The following is a 27,864-nucleotide window of genomic DNA, read 5'->3' as shown; positions in this document are numbered from 1 at the left end:
AGAAACGTTTATATTCACCTCATGTTTGGGATAGGATGCAAATAAAAGAATATGGCTATGGAATGTTCTTTAGCGAGTTACCTTTCTCTTTGAATTTTTAACAAGACGTTCAATCCTGCCACATATTAATGCAGGAATCATTTCCAGTTGCTGTAGAAGCAATTAACCCCTCTAAATTATAAACAGCATCAGAAATATATCAATCAAGAGAATTTTATGCCACATTAAGAAACATTTGAAATGGGAAGCGGTGTCTTGAATTAAGCCTATCAAACCGTATATTCTGTTTATTGTTTGATGATGTTGGACGACCCATTCAGGCAGTCTATTTCCCATCTAATATTTCAGTGATTTGCTTTAATTAGGATTCTGTATTAAAACCACTGACTTTAGGGACTTCACCCTCAATGGAATTTTCACGCTCTTGTCTTGATTCCTCTGTTTGATTTAAAGAAAACTCAATCTCCTCATATGTCTTCAGTAAAGCCCAGAAGCACTTTGAGCCATTGTTGATGCTGTGAGTTGTTGTTGTTAAGCCCCTGTGTATTCAAATGACGGCACAGAGTCTCGGACAAGTGTGAGTCGAAAGGATCAATACAGGCCTGCAAGATCTACTGCCATTGTTGCCCTAATGCCTCCTTCAATTAACTTGGAATGGCTCTGAAATCTCTTTGACTCCTTTTTTGGTTTCATGTACAATTTTATTTAGGCCTAGTGGTTACTAGTGCTGGCAACTTGAAATTTGTAGGTTCAACGCCAGCAAGGAGTGATTTCTAAGCTTTCACCATTGCCCCGCTTAGGAATGTAACCCCAGGATGCCCCACGCTTCAGATAAAAGTGGCATTTCTATATCTCCAGATGTATTTGAACCCTGCCAGATTGTTGGTGGAAAAGGATATGCAAGCATTCTCTAATAATTACCATTCTGAAAGAATGAGGAAAGCAGGTTGGTATAGGACTTAGATCCCTCGATGTTTTGACAGCTGCATGAAGAGTTTTTGTCCTTCTGTGCTGTTGTGGCCTTAAAGTCAGTGACTCACTCAACCGAGATCGGCCCAGCTGTGTACCGTGGATGTCTGGATCTGATCAAAGTTAGCGCAGGATTAGCGGTTAGCGCCGATGCTGGTGACAGCTCTTGAATCTCTCCGCAGTTTGATCTGATTAGCGGATAGAGGGTGGATAAAGATGATTGTGAGGTGAAATGTTCCTGGGAATTAATTCACACACACCTGTGTTTTGTTCTCAGAGAGATCATGACAACTCTTCGCACATCCATCAGCAACAGGGATGCAGATGTTCGGAGTGTGATGCTGTCTGCTTTCAGTACAAATGTCTGAAACAGGAAGAATTTATGTTATTCTAAGTTATCAGTCATCCACTAGCCTCTTTTTAAACGTCATTGTGTTGTGACAAGTCGTTTCTGTGCAAGTTCACCCACATATGACACTTCTGTCATCATTTATTCACGTCGTGTTGTTCTGAATCCATGACTTCTACACGGTAAAAAAAAAAATATGATCAATAAGTTTGCATTTTTTCATTGCTTTAACTCATCAAAATAAGTTAATCAATTTACAACTTTTGGTAACACTTTATTTTGATGGTCCCTTTTGAACGTGCTGTTGACTATAAGTAATTTTGCAACTATATGTCAACTAACTTTCATTGGAGTATAAGTAGACTGTCTGCTTAATATCTGCAAACACTTTATTGTGATGGTCCTCCAACAGACAGTCTACTGACTATAAGTAACTTTGCAACTACATGTCAACTTAATCTAACCCTAACCCTACCAGTCTATTAATACTTAACTAACACTCTAATGAGAGTTAGTAGACATGTAGGTGCAACGTTACTTATAGTCAACAGAATGTGTTAAAGGGACCATCAAAATAAAGTGAAACCCAACTTTTTTTTATAAGTTATACAAGATAAAAAAATTTTAAGTCAGTTTAATGTAATTTAAGTTAAAATTACTTAAACATCCAAGTTGATTGTACTTCAAAAATTAAGGCAGCGATTTTTAAAAAAAAAATTTATACAGTGGACACTGTAGAATATTAAAATAATGTATTGATTATTATGGACATCTCGTCTGCCTGGAGTTTTTAAGATAAAAAAAAAAGACTGCAGGAAATTATCATGAAGTCCGTTTGACTTGTGCACCGTATTTTGAGTCTTCTGACGTCATAGGATTGCTATGTTTTATGAACAGATCACATTTTTAGTTGTTATACACTGTAAAAAAGAATACATTGATTTTATTGATATCTAATCAATAAAATTGAGGCAACAGATTACAAGCAATATTATTAATTAAATTGAACAAATTAGAATTGAGTAATAATTAATCAAATTAATTCCTTAAAAGTTAACCATTTAAAATGAGTAAAATTTACAAAATATCTTTTATTGCCAACATTGAAGACACCTGGTGTTAACAAGCAGAATCACTGAAGGAGAAAACCATAATTAAAGTCACCATTATGGAGATCAGTGTGTGTTTTAGCTGGGCTCTTGACCCTTAAATTATTAATTAAATAATTTTATTTTTGGATTATTTGGATTTCATTGAAGAGAGTAAAAATATTTAACTGCTATAATTAATAAAGTTAACCTAACTCATAAATTGGACTCTATATGAGTTCAGTGATTCAGGTCAAATGATTGTGAAATAATGATTATGTTAAAACACAACCAACACCATCAGATCACTTTTCTCTTGTTCATCTGGCTGTTATAACTCATGTACAGCAGCCAAACAAAACTTAAAGTTAATAATTTAAGGGTCAAGAGCCCAACTAAAACACACACTGATCTCCATAATGGTGACTTTAATTATGGTTTTCTCCTTCAGTGATTCTGCTTGTTAACATCAGGTGTCTTCAATGTTGGCAATAAAAGATATTTTGTAAATTTTACTCATTTTAAATGGTTAACTTTTAAAGAATTAATTTGATTAATTATTGCTCAATTCTAATTTGTTAAATTTAATTAATAATATTGCTTGTAATCTGTTGCCTCAATTTTATTGATTAGATATCAATAAAATCAATGTATTCTTTTTTACAGTGTACACCGATGATTTTTATTTCCAGTGAACTGTTTACTAACCAGATCACTGTCTTGACTACATGCTTTTGCCACGATTCAGAATCTGGAAGAATCGACACTAGTTTCTGAAAGTCAGTCAGTTTGAAGATTTTGGGCAGGTGGAGTGTATGATAGGCACAGACTCAGATTTTTCAAGTTCAGACTATCAGCAATATGGCGCATGTTTCTGCGTGAGCTTGTCGTGTTCTGAACAACTGTGTGATCACTGGTCTTTTATTGAATGATGCCCAGTTTTTCTTTCTGAAACCATTTACAAAATTGCCAATTAGTGTATTTAAGTATTTTAAGTTATGTAGTCCAGCATTTAAGAATCATTAATGCTAGTTTTGCAAATTGGATCACCGATTAATTTGGATGCTCTGAGCTGATTCATTCATGGCATCACTACTTCTCTCATGAACTCTTGAGTCATAAACCACTTTCATGATGCTTTTTATTTTATTTTATTTTTTTATCAGTTTTGGATCTTGACACCCTCAGTTCTCATCAAATTTCATTCTCTATAGAAAAGAGGATATTCTTCAGAAATTCACCTTTTGTGTTCATGGCATGCAGTCAATACATGAGGGTGAGTAAATGTTGACAGAATCAATTTTGGGTGAACTATTCATTTAACAATTCTCTATTATCTACATGAAAAGTGTATAATTCTTTGACGCGCTGTAGTGAATAGTGTGGCATTCCTCTCTAAGTACAATTTGGTCTTAGTTGGGAAAGTGATCTGTTTTCAAAGACCGGAGATCCATGACCCAAAACCATTATTAGTGAACTCTGTCCTTAGCTCAGGACTGAACAATACACCTTGTTTAGACAGGTGATCTTATTCCTAATGTGAAGAAGGCTTTGAGTGAGATAACAGGCTTAGACGTCTTTAGAAACAAAGGCGGTGGATTTTAATCTGACAGCAGAATTCCCAGTTGATGCCACACATTCTCCATTTCATAGGGAAAAACGCTTTCGCCAAAGACGAGCATGTTGATTATAAAAACTCATCAAAGCCTGTCCTGAAGGATTTTTTCATTTAGTCATGTTGTATCGCAAATGAATGTCATACAAACACCCAAATGCTGCAAATGGGCTTGTAAATGGATGTCAATTATGTGGGCCAATTAGTGTGATGTGTTTACTGTGTAAACAGAGGCTGTTTGTTTGCTCTCTCTGCAGATTTCAACCAAAGCTCTGTTTGTATTGGGTTTTCTTACTGAATGTTCCTCAGCTGTGAACCTTTTGATTCTCCCTTAATGATTTAATATCCATCTGTTAAATCTAAACCTTGTACACGACTACACAGACAGCAAAGCTGGAGTGACAAACGGGTCTCGTTGGCGGTTGTACGTGTCTTTGAAAGTGTTTGCAGCTCAAGAACGGTGCTTTCCCCCCATTTTCTCACCACACTCCAATTCCAAATGTCTGCTTTGTCATATTAATAAGCGAACTCAGAAGCTGAAGAGTGCCCGAACTTGTCTGTGGAATACTTCAGAATGACAGGTCTTTCCATATACTCCTCCCCGAATGGAACTGGGGGATATTACTCATTTACTCCTTCAGCCGAGGTGTGGATTTGGAGGCATTAGGTGTCACTGTGGATGTCTCCTTAAGAGTGATGCTGAAGAAACCTCTCTTAAATGAAGCATGGAATCAATGGTCCCCTATGATTGGGTGCTTGCCTTCAAACCCGGCCCTGTTTTACTTGAATTAGTAGTCATAGGTGAGTCATGTGACTCAGGGAGAGGGTGGGACTCGCACCTGAATCAGGTGAGAAAAGTCTTGACTCTGGAGCTATGAAGGTCTTCTAAGAAGTTCTCTTCCAACTGGATCTCTAGTTTGTTCTTCTGTAAGCCTCCAACGCCTATAAAGACGACCATTCCTCATATACATACATTAGACCGTCTATTTCTGGAATTCTCTCTGGACCAAAAGGACCTTGCTGAACCTGGGCCATGTTTGGCACTGGGCATTTGGTGTCTCCTCTGTCTCCTCTGTCTTCTGCAGTCTTCCACTCTTCGGCTGCACACTTCTTCCCAGCGTTCCCCAGAAGGTTGAGCTCTCCGCAGATCCTCATCCCCGGGCCTCTGCTCAGCTACGAGCTCCTGCGCAGTTACTTGCAGCCTGAGCCCTGCAAACAGGCTCTGCTATTGGCCGCTCAGTCTGCAGGACAGCATGCTGAGAATATCGGTGAGCTCAATGCAACCGTATTGGTCATTTTTGTTGTAACATCTAATATGACATCTTATATTTTATGTGAAGCTTTCATTTGAGTGTGTGTATATAAATGTGTGTGTATATATATATATATATATATATATATATAATGTACAATCTGCCAGTCATTATCACAAAATAAACCCTGTTACAAGGAGGGTTTACATTATTCCTCTTGCTACAAGATTAATAGATATGTACATGAAATATTTATTTAGCATTGAAATCACTTTATTATGTACGACGAAAGAGGCCACAGTGATATGAGAGATATTTAGGAAATTGATTGCCTACAACAGCAATCCGTTATACAGTTTAATAAATATTTGACCACAGAACCGTAACTGACTGATCAGAATCAACTATTCCAGAGAGCTGTGTAACAAAATATATAATAATAATATATGTGTAATAAAATATGTAAATAAAACCTTTGAGATAAGATGTGTTGTATGGGGGAAAGCTTGAAAGAAAAAGGTAGCTTTGGGTGTTGTATATTTATTTAGGTGATTTGCTCTTAATAATACATATGTGTAGCTTTTATTAAGAGAGGCCATTTGTGAATCAAATTCTCTCATAATTGTCCATCCTCATTTTACAGTATTTAATAGGATTCAAAATGTTTACAAAGGATTGGCTAACAGCTCGTAACTAACAATCAATTATCCGGCTCTGCTGAAGAGGGCTTAATGAACGCTGCGCTAATTATCCAATCTAGAGCCATTAGTTCCTTGTCAGCCTCTGGCAATTGTCTAATTGGTGGCTGCGATGTGGCTTCCAGATGAACCCCGGCCAGTGAAGCAGCGGCGAGCTCGGGCCAACTACAGCAGCTGGCAGCTGGAAGAGCTGGAGAAGGCCTTTGAGAGCACTCACTATCCAGACGTCTTCATGAGAGAAGCCCTGGCCCTCAGACTGGACCTGATTGAGGCCAGAGTGCAGGTCACTTTGCAATACTCTCTTTGACTGTTGTGATGCAGGCAGTTATATGAATATTATAGCTAAATATTTCTCTGAACCCACTGCTGAGATTTTACTTTCAAGTGTAATTTCTTTATCGTTTTGTTTTAATTCCACAGAATTATAAGCAATGCATTGTCCTCCTCAACATTTTCAGCGAGATGCAATGACATAACATTTTACATATACTTTGAGTCATTTTTTTAATGACTTTTTACTTTTACTGCAAAACTGAAAGAGCAAACAAATATTAGTGTTGACAAAAAAAATTGACAAACGTATAAAATAAGAAAAATCTACTTGAGGGACAAAAATGTAAGGGGTTTTTTTTTATTATTATTTTTTTTACTATGGGTTTTGAGTCATTTTTTGATATTTTTTCGATTAAAATTCTTAAAATAAGAAGCAAAACTGGGAAAAACTGACTTAAAATGCATTAAAATATAGATATTTTTAAATGACTTAAAACCATATCAAATAAAAAAATCAGAGAGACAAAACTGAAGAAAAAAAGGTATGTATATTTTTAAGAATTTTAATTGTTATATTTCATTTTTTAACTGGAAAACTATAGGCAATATTAATATTGTGAATATTTGCTTAATTTAATCTAGCTCATATAATCAAAAAAATATATATAATAATAATAATACTAATAATAATAATAATACTAATAATAATAATAATATATATATATATATATATATATATATATATATATATATATATATCTATAGTCTTCTAGTATATTCATATTTCTATATATAATTGTCCTATTGTTCCTCTAGGTGTGGTTCCAAAACCGCAGGGCTAAAATGCGTAGACAGATGAAGCTTCAAAGCCAGGCAGGGGAACAGTGCGGCCAGCACGACAGTGACGACAGACAGACCGAGTCGTCCAGCCGGAACACAGCTCCTGAGCTCCACAGCAGCAACAGCCCGTGCTGGGACAAGAAACAGGACAGAGGAAGCCCCACTTGGCCCAAACCCTCCTCATCAGTTATTCACAGCCCCGTGAGCGACGTGCTTCAGCGGTCGAGGGATCAGGACGGGTCAGAGGTGTCCAGTGCGGAGGACTTCCGCTGTTGTAGCATTGCCAAACTGAGGGCGAAGGCCAGGGACTATGAAGCAGAGATCCACAGCACTGTGGTCAAGACCAGCAGAGAGAGGCAGATGAAGACACAGGTACCTGCCACAGTCCTGGACAGAGACTGAAGCAGATGTGGCCATCGTCCATTACCTCACTATCACACAGGACACATTAGGAATCCCAGTCAATTCATTATTTATTATAATGCACAATTACACACGCAATGAGGTTAAACAATGTGACTGAGAAAAGCAAATTCTAAACTCTATATTGTTTTGCTTCTCAGATTGTCAGGATCAGTGTTGGAGGGGGCAACGCGGATTACGTAATCAGATTACTTTTTCAAGTAACGAGTAAAGTAGTTAATTACTTTTAAGAGTTACTTTTTCCAAATAAGTACCTCAAGTTACTTTAAATTCACATGTATTACTGACAGCTCTCCTGTCCCCATGTTGAGAGAATTCGTGAGTAAGTGCAGAGACGCTGCGTGCGCTGTATGAACATGATTATTCTAGTTCTAGACTAAGGGGCTGTTTACACGACACCGTTTTCAACTAAACGGCGTTTTGGGTGCATGAAAACGCAAACTTTTGAAAACGGGTTTCAAAGTGCAAGTTTTTGAAAAATGGTCTCTGTGTAAACAACAAAAACTAGAATCTCTGAAGACGATGTCGTCATGCACATGCGTATTACGTGTTCAGTCTATAGTGTTTCATCGCCATCTGGCCTGGAAGCAAAATACAGGGTTTTTAGTCGTTTTGGCGGATCCGTGTGAATTGGGATCGTTTTGACAATGGTGTTGTCTGTATGCCGAATAGGAAAAACGTATTCGTTCAAGCATATCGTTGCCGTGGAAACGTACCCTAAATGTGAACATGCATTTACTCATCTCACGTGAACAAAAACAGATTTAGTAGGCTATACCTCAAAATTAATAAAAATAAATTAATTAAAAAAAACGGTGAAATGCAAACTCAGAATATTAGGCAAAACTGCAATAATTAAATGTTAAATTACGCAAATATACTTTATGTATTTCTCACTTTATTAATCAATGTCTTGCTGTTTACCTTCAATGATCCAATTCATCCACACTAATAAGCAAAAATGACTTTAGATAAACATCACATCTCTGTTTCTATTTTATAGTTTTTATTTCTGAAGTAAGAGTGTTCAACTTTCTTCTCCTGCATCTTATTCTTCTGTAATTCTTAATGGCAGCAGAAAGGTTTGTTGTAACTGCGCCCTCTACTGAATAGGTGTGAATTTGTGTTTCCTTCAGCCTGAGGCTTATTCATTTCACATTTGGTGTGAAAGAGCCTTTACATTTGCAATTTAAACATAATAGGTATTAAAAAACAAACAAGCAACAACAAGCCCAGCCCAGGAGAGAAAAGTAACGCAAAAGTAACGTAACTTTCCATAATAAGTAACTACATAACTCATTCGTTTTTTTTTTTTTTTTTTTATAGAAAGTAACGCAAAATTATAACGCATTTCTTTCAAAACACTGGTCACAATGTCATGTATTATCTGTGAAGCCAATAATAACTCATCATAATACTTTTTGGTCAGTAGTTTTGCTAGTATTTTGTAAAATGTGCAAATACAATTGTTTTACATACAGACAAATGTGAGGTTATATTATTCATTTTAGGTTGGTTTTTTTATTTCATATTTTTATTTGTTGTATTTTGAATGCTCTTTAATTGTCATGATTAGCAACAATTCATATACAGCCTTTAAATCTTTTTATGATGAGCCTTTGATGCATTTTGTTTGCATCGCTTTATGTAACCATGTTTTCTCCAATATTGTTGGACCGACAGCTAGTGAACAAGAGAAACTATAAGAGGAAACTCTTGGTGATCTCATCGATGGCCATCTCTGCTGTCAGCTATCCTGTTACCCTGTGTGGAAACACAGGATGTCTGCAAGCTGCCACAAGCCCTCCATAAACACAATGGGGATGACTGAAAAATGCCTGCCTTTTCTAACAAATGCTTTTTAAAGATTGGAACACACTCTATGTATGAAGCAACAAAATATGCCATGGCACTCACATGGTTAAGCATAAAAGGCCTTTAATAAATTGGGCTAAATCATTAAAACTTAAAAAACAATTGATCTACGCATTTCAGCTTGACCCTCAGGATACACTGATTTATGTATTTTTTTCCCCCCACAATATATGCTGATTGTGCTTATTTAATTATTGCATGCTTTTGGAAATCACTTTTATTTCATGCTTAGCATTTACATGCTTTTTAAGAAAATCTGCTATAATCCTGGGCAGTGTTTGTTCAGAGCTTCGACCCTTGAGAACAATATAACTTCTGAACTGCAGGACCCTGGTGGTATATTTGAAAATGTGGACACAGCACCTGTTCCATGTCAAATGAATTTAAAGGTCCTCAATAAGGGAATTTCCTGTGGGATCAGCAGAATCGCAGTCAGCTTCATGCAGTGTTTGTGCAGCCAAAGACCTTGTTGAAGAGCCAAATGCATTTGTCTTTAGGTCATTGGTTCAGTGTGGAGTAAGAGTGCCCTCCTCTGGGCAACAAGATCCTCTTGAGTTTAAGAGCATAATGTTTTGAGATTAAGCAGGTCTGTTTAACCAGAACAGTCATTACTCTCTTACACTAATATAGACGTCTATAAGGAATATCATGCATGTACAATATGGGAGAGGATTTAAAATGTAACTGGTAGCTCAGAGTCCCACTGGTACACTGGTAGCGCAATCCCATTGATTCTGCACCCATGCACAACTTGAGATGCTCACCAGTCAAACTTAAAACCATCAGAGGAGGTGGAGCATCTGAAATTACACTGAACACAATCTCTTTCTCCCTGCCTCAGGACAGCTGAATGGTGCAGGTATTTCTGTCCACACAAGGATTATATACATCCTGGACATCTATATGAAGACTTAGAAATTGTAGATTATGTTTATTAAATAAGGTTTAGACCATTTTTAAGCAAATATATCGGTTTTATTAACAACAAGCTCTCTTCATAACAGGGGGCTGAATGTTAAAGGGTTTTTGGTTTGTTTTTCTGGGTTTATATGCCTATGCAAATGAGATTGACAGTCTGACCTTGTTGAGAAGCCATTATAAACATTCATATTCATGCTCCAAAAAATCTGAACTGATTTATGCTGATGGTTGTAAACATCTTCTGCAGCACCCTGTGGTTTCACCCTAAACACATTACACATTGTTTACACTGCCTGTATTATAAAAAAATATGGGTCATTCTTGTTAAGCAGTCTACTTCTATAATTGTAATTGTGCTTTGTTGCAATTTAAGGAAGCATTATATTAGGCTTCCAGATATATATAGTCTGGTCGAGCTGAAGCTTTATTAATTATGACTTCATTTTTTACACAGAATTATCAAGAAATGCAAAGGCTATAACATGGATTCAATTTAAAGCAGGTTTCAGTATGGCAATTCATTTAAAGAGTTTAAAGGCATTACTTTTTTCAAAATCATTTATAAAAGCCACAAAACTTTAAAAATCTACATTTAAGTAAAACCTACTTAATTATAATCAAAATATTGTTATATACAAATTTTAAATTTTTGTTCTGCATAGAAACATCAAGCTTAACAAACTTTGTAAGTCAAAATAATAGTATATTAATCATTTGGTTTGAAACATTTACATTTAAATGTTTATATATATATATATATATATATATATATATATATATTGACAGTTTTTCATGTTAGAAGTAGGCTACATGAAATGATTTTAAATGTAGGCCTACACCTTTTTAAATTTGTATTTATTTATTTTTATTTTATTTTTTTATGACAAGAACTATTTCTGACCTTACAAATTTGAGTTCAATACTTTGTCCAGTATAAACTGAACTGTAAAAGTTGAACTTCCATTTGATTACTGTAACAGCATGGCACATATATTTCAGACCTTAATTTCATTACATTCCTCTTGATAAAGAACATGCTTGTAGTTGTCATATTAAACAGATACATCAACCACCGAAAAAAATATTCGATAAAAAAAAAACAATTAGCGTTTAATTATTGATGGCTTGAAGCTCCTCCCCCTTGATTTCCTCTGTGTATTCCACAGGTGCCGCGCGCGCTGTTCTGCAGTAGTGAACAGCTCTGAGGAAACGCCGCTTTCTATTCACATACGCTTCAACTCTTTTTATTCTCTTTCACTGTGACTTCCCGCACTGTCTCCTCAGTCATTTTCTCCCATGCCTCGTTATTTCGTCGAACAAACGACGTCTTTGGTTTTCTGTCATTTAAAAGACACCATCTCCCGTGTGTTTTGGCAGTAAGGGCTTCTGGAGAGGATGGCGGCTATCAAGAGGCTTTATCAGTGGTGTAAGAATCAGTGCGATGGATATAGAGATGTGTCCATCAACAACATGAGCACATCTTTCAGAGATGGACTGGCCTTCTGTGCTCTCATCCACAAGTTCAGACCGGACCTCATGTAAGAGACGTTTATTTATAAACGGTCGTTGATTAGGATGCAGAAGTTGTTCACTAACTAAGAGAGTAAAGTATACCAAAATAGGCTACCAAGAGTTTTAAAAGGAGTGTGGGATGTTTAAACTTTTTAGTGTGGTCTATAGCTACTTTATGCAAAAAGTATTTGGACATTTACATTTTAATCTATGCCCGGTCACTATTAAGTATTTGGACACTCTCTGTGAACTTGAGGAGAACTGACTTCATGCATCCATTTGAGTGGCAGAAGAAAATGGCAAAGAAAAGTTAGTAGCCTACACTCTAGCATTGTGTTGATTGTTAATTTTTAAGTGTGTAGCTGAATTGTCCAACTTTCAGAGGGCACTGTATTGTCCTACAATGAAATTATGACCGCAGATTCATGGGTAATTGACATGCTGTGATCTTAAAATATTTGTAAAAGCGTTAAAGGATTTTATAATTATTTTTGTAGCTTTTATGACTTAATATCGTGAGACTACTATAATATTTTTATGTAGTATGTGTATTTATCACATTTAGAGAACTATTTAAAATCAACTAGTGAAGGCAAAATGTAATTTAAAAAAAGTCAGGGGATCTGAGATTTACACTTTCTTTTGTACATTCAAATTGTTACATACATTTGTCTTTTTCTGCATCCTTTCTGTGTTATTTTTGCCATAGCCTCAATAGACCTATTGCTTATGTTAAATATACATTTAATATTGTAGGTTTTGTGACCTTTAAAAGCTGTCACAGTATTATGTTTAATTTACAGTTTGATGCATTTACACCTTGAAACCACCTTTATTTCTGTGCTTTAACTTATTTTAGCATCAACATTGTATTGTAACACTTCTCAAAGTGTCTGTCTGGTGAGTCATGTCCTTGCTTTCTTTCAGAAACTTTGAGTCTCTCTCCAAAGACAACGTGTATTACAACAACCACTTGGTAAGTTATTCTGTTTGGCCTTGATCTTAGGAAACCACGACAAGACATGCCTGATGCAGACTGACTCATTGCTTGCATGTTTTGCTGCCATCCTGTATCCTGTACAGATGTGTGTCTGCTACTGTCCTGTGAAAATGCAAACGTGGTTGGATGGCTGGATGTTTGTTTGTGACGCAGCTTTGTGTAGTTCGCAGCATTCGTGGATTGTTTCTCTTATTGACCTGAATTAGTGCATGAGACCCTTTTCCCACTGCTTGTAAAATGCATGTGATCTAATTTTGCAGCAATCTCAAATGAGACTAGTTGCTCAGTAAAAGAGTCTATTGATCGGTCGAGTCTTGGAGCAATAGCTTTTGGCAGGATAAAGATATCCTTCAGTTTCTGCAGAAAATATCTTCTAGCGAAACTGTCTAAAGTTTCAGACTTGTCCTGTGTGAACTTGGGACTAGGGTTGCAAAGGGGCTGAATATTTCTGGTAAATTTCCAGAAACTTTCTAAAAGTTCCAGAAAATTTCCAAATAATCCTGAAGTTTCCAAAAGTTTCCAAAAATTCTGGAAACTTTGCAACCCTACTTGGGACATAGAGAAGAATTTTGTATCCCAAACCATCAAAATGTACTTAAAGCAACACTAAGTAACATTTTTTTTTTACCTTAAAATAATGTTTCCAAAATCGTATCAGTGGTTCATCAAGTCGTAACAGGGTGAAAGGCACTTCTGGATTCGCTTTGCAGCGCTATATCTGCTATAACCACACTATGCAAGTTTGCCAAACTGGGTAGCGTTTCTGTAGTTCGAATGAGACATAAGAAAACTACAAATTTGACTTGCTTTACGTCAAGCGTTACAATAGTCATTATTTAGTTTTTCTTCGTTTCTGATGTCGCAATACATCATACTTTCATGAAATCATGCAACATACTCTACCTTGTCTGTGGACATCGTTCATTCCAAAGCCGGCGCTAGATAAACAGTGAGCGTGCGTGCGACCGTAGGCTGCTGGCGGCGAAATGATTTACGACAGCGGTAATGGACAATTCCGCTTCCAACCTGTAGGGCGACCGAAGAGGAAAAGTTCCTTAGTGTTGCTTTAACAGGACTTAAAGTATTTTTTCCCCCATTGACTGAGTACTACACCCTCTTGATTGATTCAAAGATGTATTTATTCATTTTAAAGATTCCACGCTGTAAGCATTTTAACTATCACAGGCAACTTGTAAATTTACTTCAAGAATAGTAGATATCAGATTAAAATGAGAGTATATGGTATATTGAAATTTTATTTAATTTTTGATTTACCCAGAAACTGGCTTCTGATAGTGTGTGTCTTGTATGGAAAATGCAATTTGTGTTTGAGTGTAGGGACACTGTCCGACCAGGACCGATGACCTAATTATTTTTCTTCCCTATCAGGAAGTGCTTATGAGAATGAGGTGGTGAGACGTGCCACAACTGGGACGTTGTCACAATGATGAGCTCTTTCTCTGGTTGCTTCCTCAGAGACTGTAAATTATAGGCCACACACTCTGAGATCTGTTACAAACCCTCACCACTTCTATAGGAAGCAGCCCGCTGTAGTTTGAACCCGAGCCGCGTGGAGTCTGTCCAGTTAATGCATTATAAAGAAGGGTGACAGTCATCCACAGGGCACCTGATCCTCTCTGTCAAGATTAACTTACCTCTGTGCATTTAAACACCAAAGAAAAGCTGTTTTCCCAGTGTGCTTTGGTTAAACCCAGACAGTTTTTAATTGAAATGTTTATTTCATATCAGCCTCTCAGTGCTGCCATACAAAAGATAAACAGGATGTTGCAGCTGCATCATGGAGGATGTGCCGCCCCTCCTCAGCTATCCTGTAAAATGAGTGTGTCCAGGTCAGACCTAAACAATGCCATCGTATCCTCTCTTCTGTCCCCGTTCCCAGGCCGCGGCGCGCACAGGAAATGTGCTATTCATTATGCACTCCCTGCTCGGGCCATCTTGATGTGGTGCCAGACTGCTGCTTACTGGCCTATTCTATTTTTGACGACTGCTTTTTTTGTGTGCCTTGTCTGTGTTTACAACTAATCGGCCAAGTTCCTTTCCCCTACAAAACCATTGCCACAGCGTGATATTGGCGGCCTGAAACAATCATATGAGGTCATGTTGAATAAGGATGTTCAGTTATGTGTGTGTGTGTGCTCGTCTTTTTGTAGTTGTGGTTGTCTAATTGCTGTTTTCTTTTGCGTGGATTATGTGGCGTTGTGAACTTAATGGCTGATTTCTGTCGTGTGATGTGCTCCAGGCGTTCCGTGTGGCTGAAGACCATCTGGGAATCCCAGCTCTTCTAGATGCAGAGGACATGGTGGCGTTGCCTGTCCCAGACAGACTCAGCATCCTCACATATGTCTCACAGTACTATAATTACTTCCACGGCCAGTCACCAAGTAAGACTGAGTTCACCATTTTTATTAACTGTGTAAATGTCTTAGCTTGACTCATAACTTGAGCCAACTGCCCATAGTTGAGAATATTGCATTGTGGGATACAGTATTCCTTTCAGGCTAGGTCTATATTGTTAATCCAAAAAATACTTTTTTTGTCTTGTCCTTTCCACACAGAGACAGCTTTTTAAAAACTGAGCTTTTTGAAGTGTACATGACAACGGTTTCAACTAAAATCTTGTTTTGGCCGTTCATTACAGGACAATGGTATTTGGGGTCTGAAAACACAAACTTTTGGAAATGGGATTCAAAGTGCATGTTTTTGAAAACGAAATTAATGTCTCTGTGTAAACTACAAAAATGACACTTACAAAGTGATATCGCCAACTACTGTCCTGTCATGAATAATACGTAATGATCGTTTTGACAATGTTGTCTTAAAGGGATAGTTCACTTTGAAATTAATTTTTGATATGTTTTAGCTTACCTCAAGGGCATCCAAGATGTAGGTGTCTTTGTTTCCGCAGTAGTTTCAATTTTGATATTTTTAGGTCAAACCGTTCTTGTCTGTCAGTCATATAATGCAGGTCGATGGTCATTGTCTCAAAACACAAGCACAGAGTCCAAATTAAAACAATTCCCCATCGTCCAAATGAAACAATTCCCCATCATAAGTACACATTGATGGCCTAAGACACGAAACGAGCGGTTTGTGTGAGAAAACGAACAGTATTTATATCGTTGTTATCTCTTGAAAACAGCACACGTCCAAATGATCTGACGGCGCGGGCGGGTATAGATATATACATAGATGTCGCCTTGGCTACTGCAGTTCATTGGAACGAAACCGTAGCCAAGCGACATCTAGTGTATATATCTATACCCGCCCGCTGGCGGGTATAGATGTATATACACTAGATGTCGCCTTCGCTACTGCAGTTCATTGGAACGAAACCGTAGCCAAGGCGACATCTATGTATATATCTATACCCGCCCGCGCCGTCAGATCATTTGGATGTGTGCTGTTTTCAAGAGATAACAACGATATAAATACTGTTCGTTTTCTCACACAAACCGCTCGTTTCGTGTCTTAGGCCATCAATGTGTACTTATGATGGGGAATTGTTTCATTTGGACGATGGGGAATTGTTTTAATTTGGACTCTGTGCTTGTGTTTTGAGACAATGACCATCGACCTGCATTATATGACTGACAGACAAGAACGGTTTGACCTAAAAATATCAAAATTGAAACTACTGCGGAAACAAAGACACCTACATCTTGGATGCCCTTGAGGTAAGCTAAAACATATCAAAAATTAATTTCAAAGTGAACTATCCCTTTAAAACAGAAAAACGCAAAAGGAAGCTTTTCTGTTTTTACTACATTGTTGTTGTACGAACAACAACTACCGGATACATTTAAAAACACTGGGTCTCATTCACTAAGCATGCGTACGCACATTTGTGCGTGAAATGTACTTGTATAATTTCGTAATAAAATGTATTCTCGATTTACGATAAATAGGAACAACTGAAACCACACATACGCAAAAAGCACTTACTCTGTACAGCTTTATATTTCATCCTAACACGACTATAATTATATTGAAGTATGTTGCATTAATTGTATGATATAATACATGTATAAAATTATTAAATAATTCAATTTCATCTTAAATACATTCCATAGTTAAAAAGTAAGAAAATCTGCATTATAGCTTCAGCTCAGAGGTTTCTCTGAATAGCTAAGATATATGTACAGCTGGCTAATGAGAGGTCTGTAATTTGGCTCTGTATAAAAGGTGTTTATTGTGAGAACTGGTTAGAATGGCACACTTGGCATTACTCGTGGGTCGGGCGAGAGCGCGTCTGCGAACAGCGGTAAGTTTTGACGAGATTGACGAAAGGCTGAAAGGAAAGCATGTGCGGAAAGCGGATTTTCTTTTTTGGTGTGTTTTAGCATGTTTAGTCACACGTCTTGTACGTATAGATGTTTGTACCCTTATGTGCCTGCTATTTGCTGTTCACTTTCACAGTGTTGCAAAGATAAATGTTAATTTGCAAGAATAAAGATTGTACAGAGATGAAATAATTGTAATAATAATAAAAAATAAAATAATTGTGCGAGAAGAATAGCATGAGGACTAGTGTTGTCACGATACCAAAATTATTGTTTCGATACCGATACCAAGTCAAGAATTGCGATTTCGATACTTTTTCAATACTTGTCCTGAAAAGGGAGAAACACTCTCAAATATCATTGCTGTGCTTTATTTTAAAACCGGGACAACATTCTAATCATATTACACACTAATAAATGAACATATGAACAGCAGATATATTAAACATTTGAACAAAATATGAAATATAAAAATATAAAAAATAAATTAGAGCAATGACATTCAAGGTAAAAAAATAAATAAATTTAGCAGCATTATCTCAGTTATCGTAAGAAACAAGAGTTACCGGTAATAACTTTATCTTGATTATGAACTTTGAATAAAAATATGAACAGCGATTATATTAAACAATGTTTAATATTGGTAACATATGATAAGCCTCATTGGTGATATATTTGACATATGGGGAGAGAGTTGTGGAAGGCCTATACTTAATGTTAAACATAAATATATAGCAGCAAAGACAACGTCGGCAGTGTTGACGGCAAAATAGGCTACAGAATATTTTGTTCTGTATTGAGAGGTGCAGTATTTGAAAATCGATCATATTTTTTTTTAAATTACATTTATATCTGCATTTATGTCAAAACCTAGACTTTCAAACATCAAAATGTAATTTATTAATATGCATTCGTGTCAAAATGACATAGAAACATCTTTTCCTATTCTATTTTGCCTGGAAACGATTCCAACACGCTTGCGTGTCGCGTGAAAAATAGGCGTCGGTTCTATTCTAGCATGCACGCGTTTTCCGCGCGGCTCAGGCGCGCATCACGCAGGCAGTGTTCTAGCTCTTAACATGGGAGCTGAAATAAAAACGGACACGCCACGCAGCCAGTGTGTCGCCGGCCTTACAAATCTGGAACGCGGTCATTCTTAGAAGTATCGATACTAATGAATTTAGGTATCGTGACGGTTTTAATTTCCGAGAATCGCGATACTTTTGAAGTATCGGTGCACCGTGCAACACTAATGAGCACTTTGTCTTGTTTCTCTATCATCTCAGTGAGCTGCTATTACTATTATCCATGCGCAGTAAGATTTGTTTTCTGATGTTTTAGTATGGATGAGATGAGAAAGCACTTTTACGCTGATGTGGACGGAGAGCGTTTTGAAAAGAAAATTTACCTGGATTAATGCAGACATGGCTTTAGTGTGGTCCGCTGTATACGGCACATTTTGATTATTTTATGCATACAAAAAGTTAGCATTCTGTGCACAGTATACTGCAAACATAATGGTAGTGCATGATTAGAAAAATGAAGTGTATTCATATTTCTAAGACTTTCTTCTCAATGGTCTCTTATTTTCAGTCGGGGGAGTAGGAGGTATCAAGCGGCATGCTGAGGACTCAAAGGAGGTGCCATCAGAGAAGAAGAATCTGCCTGTGGTGGCCAAAAACCACAATCTCAAAACAAATACAGAGAACCGTCCTCCTCAAACCGAAATGCCAAAAAGTATCAGAGACAACCATCCTCCATCTCTTAACATCCAGAAAAGTGCTCCAGAGAAGCACGTTCTAGCTGATCCAGCTCGGCAGACTGGCACAGACTGGCAGAAATCTCCAGGGGCGAAATGTGTGCAGGCGCCCGTCGCACCACTCGGAGCGAGATCTCCACAACCACACAGAGCTGCTGAGAAGGTGTCAGTTTGCCTATCCCTTGATTATTCAATATACAAAAATGACTGGTCTTCAGACCTAGTTATAAACGGATGAGTTTAGAATGATTCAGTCTTGATTTGGGAAATTGATTTTTAGTTTGGAATGTTTTCATTCATCTGATCTTTTGTAGAAAACTGTTTTGGCGGAGAGCTCAAATAAAACCGGCACATTGAACAGCGAGTGTGCAGTATGTGGAAATCATGTGCATTTGGTCCAGAGGCACCTGGTAGATGGGAAACTTTACCACCGGAGCTGCTTTAAGTGAGTTTTCATTGGTGGTGCTTGGGAAGCATGGCTATTATTGCTCATAAATATTGATAAGTATGGCAATTTGGCATGTACTGTAACTTTTGTAAGTTATTTTATTGCAATGTACACTTCTAATTTAACACTTATTTACTTTTTTTATTATTCTTATTGATTTCTCTCTCTTAAACAGGTGTAGTGTATGCTATGGCACACTGAAATCTGGGGCATATAAACTGGGAGCGGACACTGGCTCACTGGTCTGCAGTATTCACCAACATGCCCAAAATGGCTTCAAGCCTATGGTTAAGCCTTTTAAGAGCAGTGGCTTTACGCTCGCTGATTTGGTACCCAAATCTGACCGTGGAGATCAGCCATCTTCACAGCGCTACACCTCTGTGTTATCTACACCCGTCAAGGCTGTGCCCAGAGCAGTGGAGCTCAGTCTCGCTCCGCAGTCATGGACGGCCTCTGCTCAGAGGACTCAGGCAGCCAGGCAGAAGTTCTTTCAGTCCTGTGGCCCGGCAGCAGAGCACCGGCCCACCGCAAGACCGCAGTCAGGCCCCTCAGAGTCCATCGCCAATCAGAACGCCAGTCTGAAGATGGAGGAGGAAGACCGAACCAGTGCACTGACAAACGGAAAACAACTCCTTGAAGGAAACCGAAATAACAACAATGCGCTTAATAATGACCCAGGAGCACACCGGCAGTGAGTGACTAACAAATGATTGCTGTCATGGTTTAAAGTATTATTGATCAGTGATCAACCATTTCTCAGGTGAAAAATGACCTATTTTGTTTTTCACACCAGAAATGTTACCCCTACATCATTTTTAAAGTGTGGGTTGTTTGTCACGGTTCATAAATGCTGGGTATTTTGGTTTAAGGATTTCTCGAACCCTTTGTTAATGTTCTTATTTGGCAAGTACAACACTGCAGGTCATGCATCTTTTCAAAAGAGGTTCTAGACACCTTTAAAAAAAATTAAAAAGTGTAAAACATTGCTTAACTTAAGATGTTACCTGACCTTAAAGACGAACTAGTATCATAACCATGACTTCACCTATTCAACACATTACCCCATCACTTCAACAGCTACATTGGCTTCCTATCAACTTTAAAATTCTCCTCCTCGCATACAAATCTCTTCATAACCTCGCTCCACCTTACCTTTCAGACCTCTTACAGCCCTACACCCCTTCTCGAACTCTCCGTTCCTCTTCATTGGGTCTCCTCCATACACCTTCTGCTCGTCTAACCAGTAACCACCATGGGCCATAGGGCCTTTAGTCGTATTTCTCCTCGTCTTTGGAATTCTCTCCCAGTCAACATCCGTAATTCAGACTCGTTAGCTCAATTTAAAGTCAAACTTAAAACTCATTTATTCAGAACTGCTTATCTTCCATGATTACTTTGTGCACTCAAGTCCAGTACTTTTCTATTGCTGTTTTTTATTGACATTTACTGTTATTTTCTGTTTTAATATTGTTACTGGTGCTACTTGTTGTATGGTGACCTTGAGTGGTTTGAAAGGCACCTTAAATAAAATGCATTATTATTATTAGTATTATTAGTATTATTATTATTATTATTATTATTATTATTATTATTATTATATAAAAAGCTTTAATGAATGCTTGGTGAGAAATTGGATCATCATTTTTTTTTTTATGCTCGCCAACGCTGTTTATTTGATCAAAAATAGTTAAAATTGTAATATTGTTAAATCACAATTTAGAGTAACTTTTCTATTTTAATATTTAAGATAATTATTCCTGTGGCCAAGCTGAATTTTCAGCATCATTACTCCAGTCTTCAGTGTCACATGATCCTTCAGAAATCATTCTAATATGATGATTTTCTGCTCAAGAAACATTTATCAATGTGTTGTGCTGCTTAATATATATATATATATTTTTTGGTAATGACGATCAACTCAAAAGTGGCAGAATATATATATATATATATATACATGTATATGTGTATGTGTGTGTATATATATATATATATATATATATATATATATATATACACATATACATATATATATATATATATATATAAAACATACTGAACCCAAACTTTTGAACGGTAGTGTCAGTATATCTGGTTCATATATTGTACGTATGATCATGGTGTAAATGCTGTATGTCTCACACAGGATACAAATCAGATGCTCATCTGCTGAGGACTCCAGTTGGAGGCAGGAGTTACACGGACGAGATGCAACAGGAAGGAGCTTGTATCAGGCCACTCCATCCAGCTCTGCTAGCAGCATGAACAGCAAAGAATCCTCCTACCTCAGTGCCATCAGCAAGGAGCGCAGCAGACCTCCATCCCTGCTGCTTTCTACTGCCAAAGGTGGTGTTCGCTCACAGATGACCTTTGCTTATATGGATTGTGGTCTTTTTTTAAAATGGTTTCTAAAGGTCACATGGGAAATATTTCCATAAATATACGTAATAAGTATGAGATGAGAACATGGGCAGGAAAGCGGTTAAATTAAGCCATGGGCTAGCATCCATTGTTTTTTTGTTTTGTTTTGTAGTCAGGAAGATTGAATCTTAAGACTGATTTCTGCCCTGCAGTATTTTAATCCTTTCTGTTTGACGGCACGGCTTCAAATGGCATAATTTGATATTGTGCGACTCGTGCTTTTTGTTTGCCATAATTTTTCCATCTGCTTCAGCCAAAGATGTTCAGAGCTGCGATGCCCCAACTGACTGGAGATCAAAGCCAAAGGCAGCTCCAAATGGACCAAGACTAAAGTAAGTTCGATGAGCCTAGTTCTCCCTAATGCTTTCTAATCCACACGAGGGGAAGCAGGCAAAGTCACTCGGGTGTGTGCTGCAATGACACTTCAGAGCTGGAGTACTGACAGTGGGGCCTTTCATGTATCCATTCTCTAGCCGGCGGATGCCTACTGCCTCCCCCATAGTGTTTGACTGCCTCCGCGTGCATCCGCTCGCTCTATCCCCAATCCTCAGCAGTCCCAAGGAGTGCTGCGCCTAAACCAGCCCCCTCTGAAACATTAGACTCTTACTTTGAGTTCCTCTGATCATTCTTTTAATTTTGTTTGCGTCTACTGTATCTAAGGTGAGCGTCGGCTTATGCTGGTTTGAAATGATGATTTTGAGTCTTAGTCATGTTGTAGTGAAGTTATTTTGCTTTTTGTAGATCTCATGGTGATGCCATTGATGTCCTGTTGACTTGTGGAAAAAACAAAAGTGAACATTGTTTGAAGGTCCAAGATACTTCAAGAGCTCCAACCTCCTCTGTATCAAACAACTCTCATTGCTCCAACAAAGTTGCCCTGAAAACTGAAAGGGAACAGCAGCAAGGGACCTGGGGTAAGCCAGTCACATCAACCATAAACCGCAAACCTCAAATACTAGATGTACCTTGAACACTGCATGAAGTTTACCACTTTATTTCCCTCTCAGTTCAAAATGGAGCATGTACACCAGCAGGTTCTTCTGCCCCTATCCAGCCATTCAGTCCTGTTGTCTCATGTTTGGGAGAGACTTGTCGTGGGCAGGGTAAGTCCAGGCCACATCAGCTGCAGCATGGTAAGATTTGCGTTTATGATGATCATACTTTTCTTCTGTCCACAGGTTTGAAATCCGACTGTTCCTTTTCCTCATGTGTTTTGCCCTCTCAGTCCTGTCACAAACCCTCATCTCCAAAACAAACTCGCTGCAGGTCGGCGACGTCCAGTAAGCATTTTCTAAAACTTATGGTAACAATTTTTATTATTAAACCTTAACGGAATGGTTCACATGATGAAATGTATTGCTTTTTATCTTATTGTAGCTAGTGAATCACCATCTATACCACTTGTGTAGAAAACAGAAGCATGGTCTAAGCTCTGTCTGCTCTTTTTTTTTTTTTTTACTATTTGCAGTAATTTATGCATATTTCGTGTCCATGTTTTGCGGAGCCCCTAAAAGGGACATTGTGATGGAAAAAAGTTTTGAAATATATTTTATTCCACCACCATGTCTCTGGGTTCTGTAGTGTTTAGCCTTCAGCTTTTCATACCCCAAAAAATGTTTTGTCTTTTTAAATAATTTTAGGTTACGACAATGGAAATATTTCATCCAAAAATGGCTTGCTGCTAGAAACGAGGTCGCCTACTGTAAGTTTTTGCAAATGTTGTATACTGTCCTTTGCCAAAAGATCAAATATCTCATCACCATGGTTTAATTATATTATGTGTCTTTTCAGATAAAGCCTTGCCACATCACACCAGATCAGATCTCAAAAGAGCTACAGGACATTGAGAACAATCTGAATGATTTGGAGAATGAAGGTGTGGAGCTGGAGATGAGACTTCGCATTTATGAAGAAGGTATAAGATTAGATTAGTAGTTCATGTAATGGTTGTGTTCCTCATTGCTCTAAGTTGAAGTAAAATTTGAAGTTCCCGTTCAAGGTTGTTTAGGACAAAATAAGCTGTTTGGGAGATCAGATGTTCCTTTTGGTGCTATTCAAGATTGTGTTTTACACGGCATGTTGCAACACCTTGTGTGTGTGGGTGGTTCATTGAGTTCTGTGAGACGCGCACTCATTCCAAACCTGTTAGCTGAGCCCATCCACCTGGGAGTCAGAATTTCGATGTAGCCTTTAGGGGAAGGCTGTGGCCAATAAAAGGCTCTCGATTCCAGCAGCCAGGGCCAAATGAGGCGAGGCGCAGAGGAAGCTCCCTCTCCTCCTGTGGGATGCTGGGATGAAAATGGAGAAGAGGCGGTGGGCTCCAATGAGAGGCTGCTAGCTGTGTGGGGCAAGGGCAGTTGATTGGCTCTTTTCAAGGTCACCATGGCACAGTAATATCATCTCCAGTCACCTGTCCTGCTGCTAGCAGCCGGTGGGATTTCATAGAACCTGACTGCCTCTCGCTCCCACCAAGGCCAAAACCACCACTTGATGAAATTAAGTTTGTGTGTGTGCGTGTATGATTGTACTTGTATGTTTTTTGTACCACCTCAAGGCAATGTCAATGGAAAACATGCTTTTTAGACCGTATTACAGTGCTCTATTAGGAGACAAATAGAATTCAATCATAGCTCAAATAGAAGTTGAAAGTGAGTATTTGGAGATGCCCGTCTCCAGAGCACTTTAAATTGTGGCCTCAGGTGGGGTGTCTCTTATGTGGTTGGATGTGAACAGTTCATTTAGGACCCTGGTGTCCTTGGTAACTTTGGACTGTTTTACAGAGGGTCATGGGGACCTTCTGATGGATCCCTTGATGGTGGACTGGTTTAACCTGATTCGGAAAAAACAAAGCTACATCCGCAGGGAGTCAGAGTTGATGTACATGTAAGTGATCCCTTATACTGTATTCACCAATTGTAATTTCGTCTAGCTGTCTTAATTTTGGATGAAAACATTTCCAAAATTCTTAATATTGACTAATAAACAAAATAAGGGAGAAAAGTGACTAGTGTGTCTGCTTGCTGTCAAATTTGGTCCTTACAGATCTCAATCTCTTTCAGAGCAAGAACACAGGATCTGGAGGAGCAGCAGCCGGGAGTAGAAGGAGAGCTCAGGAGGTTAATCAATAAACCAGGTAAAAATGAAGCAAGGTTAACTAGTGCAATGTATTGTAAATATTACTTGTCAACTTTTTTTTGCCATTAGCAATGGACAGGTGATATAGGGGGAGTGAACAATGTCAATGAAATGGTTTATTTGTGTTAAGAACCTTCCAGTGATCATGCTGGATTAATGTCAAACTGGACATTTTTCAACTTAAAGCAACTAGCTGCAAAGCATTTGAGTTTTCTCAAGTTCTCCCAAATTAATATTAAGGTAAATCAACTCTCCCCTGCAAGTACACTGTAAAAATATCTTGGTTTGACTTAGTTACCTGGTTGCCTTCATTTTGAGTTCATTGAAATAAAAAAATTTAGTTACTACAATGGAGATTGGTTTAATCAACAGAAACTTGATTTAACAAATAGAAAAAAAGTTGTGATAAATCATGAAAATAATTTCTTACAGTGAACATTAAAACCTAGAGTACTGTGAACTTATTTAATTTGAATCGATTTAAATTAATATTTCTTAATATAAAACTATATGGAAAATTTAAATTGTATGACCCTCGTCTCAATCAGTGCAAAGGGACTTGCATTGCACTCAAGGAATACATTATTTACGAATTAATGTCTTACAATGTCTTTCTTTGTCTTAATGTCTTACAATTATTTATGGCAAAATGTTTATTTATTAAAGGGTTAACCATATGCTCTGCTCTAAATTTTCATAAATTACAATGAGCTTTTTCATTTTTCTTTGAATGGCATGTCTTCACTCTTTGGTTGTTATGGTAAGTCTGCATTTAGAAATGAGCACAAATTATAAATAAATCTTATTCATAGATCTCTTGTGACACATAGAGCCAGTTCTCAGACCTGTCTGTTGCTTCAAATAATTCATTGTGATTTTAACAGGATTTGATAAGTGATACAAAGTGAAATCAACATGTAATAGCATTGGAAAAATGTAATAGCAGTTTAGTTTAGTATGCTTGGTCTCATTTTGCATGTTTTACAAGACTGTGGAAAAGCCATAACGTGCTTGTTGCTCAGGTATTCCCTACATTGTGGGGACATTTTTTTGGTCCCATGAAAAAAAAACGGCTTATAAATCATACTAAAATGTTTTTTGAAAATCTAAAATGCTGAAAGTTTTCTGTGATGGGGTAGGGTTAGTGTAAGGGGATAGAATATATAGTATACAGCATAAAAATCATTGAAAGGTCTCCATAAAACATGGAAACCCAATGTGTTTGTGTGTCCGGCTGTTAGAACATCTCAAGACTCTGGATGAGAAGAGGAGGGAAACAGAGCTGTTGAACAGACTGATGAAGATTGTGAATGACAGGAACGCCATTGTTGAGGGGCTGGAGGAGGACAGGTTACGGTAAGTCCTGACGAAACCACACTGCTTATTAAATGCTATACTTTCTGAGTGCAACTGCAAGTGAAGATTAACCACATTTAAAAGTTGCACATATTTGTAAATGTTATTCTGCCAAGTAAATGTAATGTCACATTTCAAGGGAGGAGGAGGAAGATCAACAGTTGAACGAAATGATGCAAAGACTAGGTGAGAACTTTTGCTCTCGTTGTTTTGATCTTGTCAAATCTACTCTGAGCTTGAATCGGTGGAGAACATTTCGATGAAAACGCTCTTTGTTTCTGTCTGGGTGTAGGTCTTCAGAAGTTTAAAAACAAACACAAGTCGTCCTTCTCAAAGCTGTTTAGACGGAGAAGTAAAAAAGCCTCAATGGGAGAGTGAACTTCAGATCTACTGGAGTGCAGTGATCCAGATCTTGTCCAGTGATCCAAGTCCAGATTTCACCTAAGAAGGTTTGGGACTAAGAATCACAACTCTATCAGGCGGCTCAGTGAGGTAGTTTGAGTTCTTGGAGCAAAATGTTTCTTTAATAGCCTAACACTTTTTTTTTTTTTTTTTTTTTTAATTACGTTTTATTACTCTGATCATGTTCTGATAGTTTTCACTTATTTGATTTAGCTAATACTAGTTCTAATTATTTGTTTTAAGTGTTAAACATGTTTGATCCTGCAGTATTTGCTAATTTTTGCCTTCGCTTTAAATGTGTGGGCTAGTTTGAATTATTGTTAAAAATGTACGCTGCTTTTCCTGTTTTTTTTCTTTTTTTCTTTTTTTCACCCCCACTTGTTCAGACATAAATGGTAACTTATATTAGCAGATAAACAGATGTCCAAGATTGGCTGAAGCATGCTTCTTGACTGTGATCCAAGAATCTGTGGAGCATCTTAATTTAACCCTAACCTCCAAAAAAAAAAAAAAAAAAGTTGAACTGTGCTGCCTTCTAAATCTAGTGTCTTCAAGATGCAGTGCGTGCAGTGACCTGAAGGGGGCACTATGAGCTTGCATGCATTTCTATCAGAGTTTTCCAGTTATTTTATATTCCTGAGAATGCTAAATCAAGCTGGAGATTAGACAGCAGAGGAACTTGTGTGCTGTAGAGGCGCGGATTATTGGTCTATTAAACCTAGCTCAATTAAAACTGTTCCTCATTTAACTTATCTAAGAAACATAGTCTTTCCACAGATGTCTTTTACATGGTGTTTAAATAGAAGTATTTGACCAAACTGTTTTGAGAGAACCCACTGACGGAATGTTTTAAGAAGTTTTTAAAGTTCTTTTGAGAGATGCTTACTAATGGATATGCTTATTTATTGTATATTTGACTTTTAAAAGGAGTTATCCAATAAATCTTAATGAAGTTTCTTAGTGTATTGAACCAGCGACTGTTTTCATGCTCACAATCTCTGAATTTCAGATGTCCGCACGTGAATTGCGAGGCCCAAAAGCGTTAAACGGAAAACCCCATCCATGCAGAAATGGTCAGAAGTGCACAATAACCAAAATGCCCGGTTTATCCCACGCTTCCAGTCGGTTCCCTTCTCCGAAAATTAAAATGACACCACGCTCGCTGCAGCAACCATAATTGTTGTTCCTATCATTGCTCGTGCTGTAAAACGGCCGTTTATACAGCCATC

The 27,864-nt window shown here is 37.7% G+C and overlaps 2 protein-coding genes across 3 annotated transcripts; both read left to right on the top strand.

The window, feature by feature from the left end:
* The first annotated feature begins 3,214 nt into the window (after positions 1-3,214).
* On the top strand, positions 3,215-9,683 carry LOC311300476 (uncharacterized protein). 2 transcript variants are annotated; one of them, XM_084424772.1, is made up of 3 exons: positions 3,215-5,289; positions 6,098-6,255; positions 7,062-9,307. In XM_084424772.1, the coding sequence occupies exons 1-3, from the start codon at positions 5,055-5,057 to the stop codon at positions 7,485-7,487; spliced, it is 819 nt and encodes a 272-aa protein (XP_084280898.1). In that variant the 5' UTR covers positions 3,215-5,054; the 3' UTR covers positions 7,488-9,307. The 2 variants fall into 2 exon arrangements, with proteins under 2 accessions (XP_084280898.1, XP_084280899.1); XM_084424773.1 differs by lacking the exon at positions 3,215-5,289 and having other exon boundaries at positions 6,024-6,255; positions 7,062-7,457; positions 9,192-9,683.
* Positions 9,684-11,489: 1,806 nt separating this feature from the next.
* micall2a (mical-like 2a) lies at positions 11,490-27,595 on the top strand. The gene is made up of 18 exons (XM_084386090.1): positions 11,490-11,842; positions 12,744-12,792; positions 15,077-15,218; positions 18,711-19,039; positions 19,191-19,321; positions 19,500-20,015; positions 21,468-21,667; positions 21,996-22,074; positions 22,484-22,656; positions 22,750-22,845; positions 22,921-23,022; positions 23,383-23,444; positions 23,534-23,657; positions 24,523-24,625; positions 24,802-24,875; positions 26,119-26,233; positions 26,373-26,419; positions 26,526-27,595. Exons 1-18 carry the CDS (start codon positions 11,700-11,702, stop codon positions 26,609-26,611), a joined length of 2,571 nt encoding a protein of 856 aa, XP_084242216.1. The 5' UTR covers positions 11,490-11,699; the 3' UTR covers positions 26,612-27,595.
* Positions 27,596-27,864: the final 269 nt, after the last annotated feature.

This window comes from Rutilus rutilus, assembly GCF_951802725.1.
Source record: "Rutilus rutilus genome assembly, chromosome: 1".
NCBI classification, from domain to species: domain Eukaryota; kingdom Metazoa; phylum Chordata; class Actinopteri; order Cypriniformes; family Leuciscidae; genus Rutilus; species Rutilus rutilus.
This window is presented reverse-complemented; position numbering and strand designations above follow the sequence as displayed.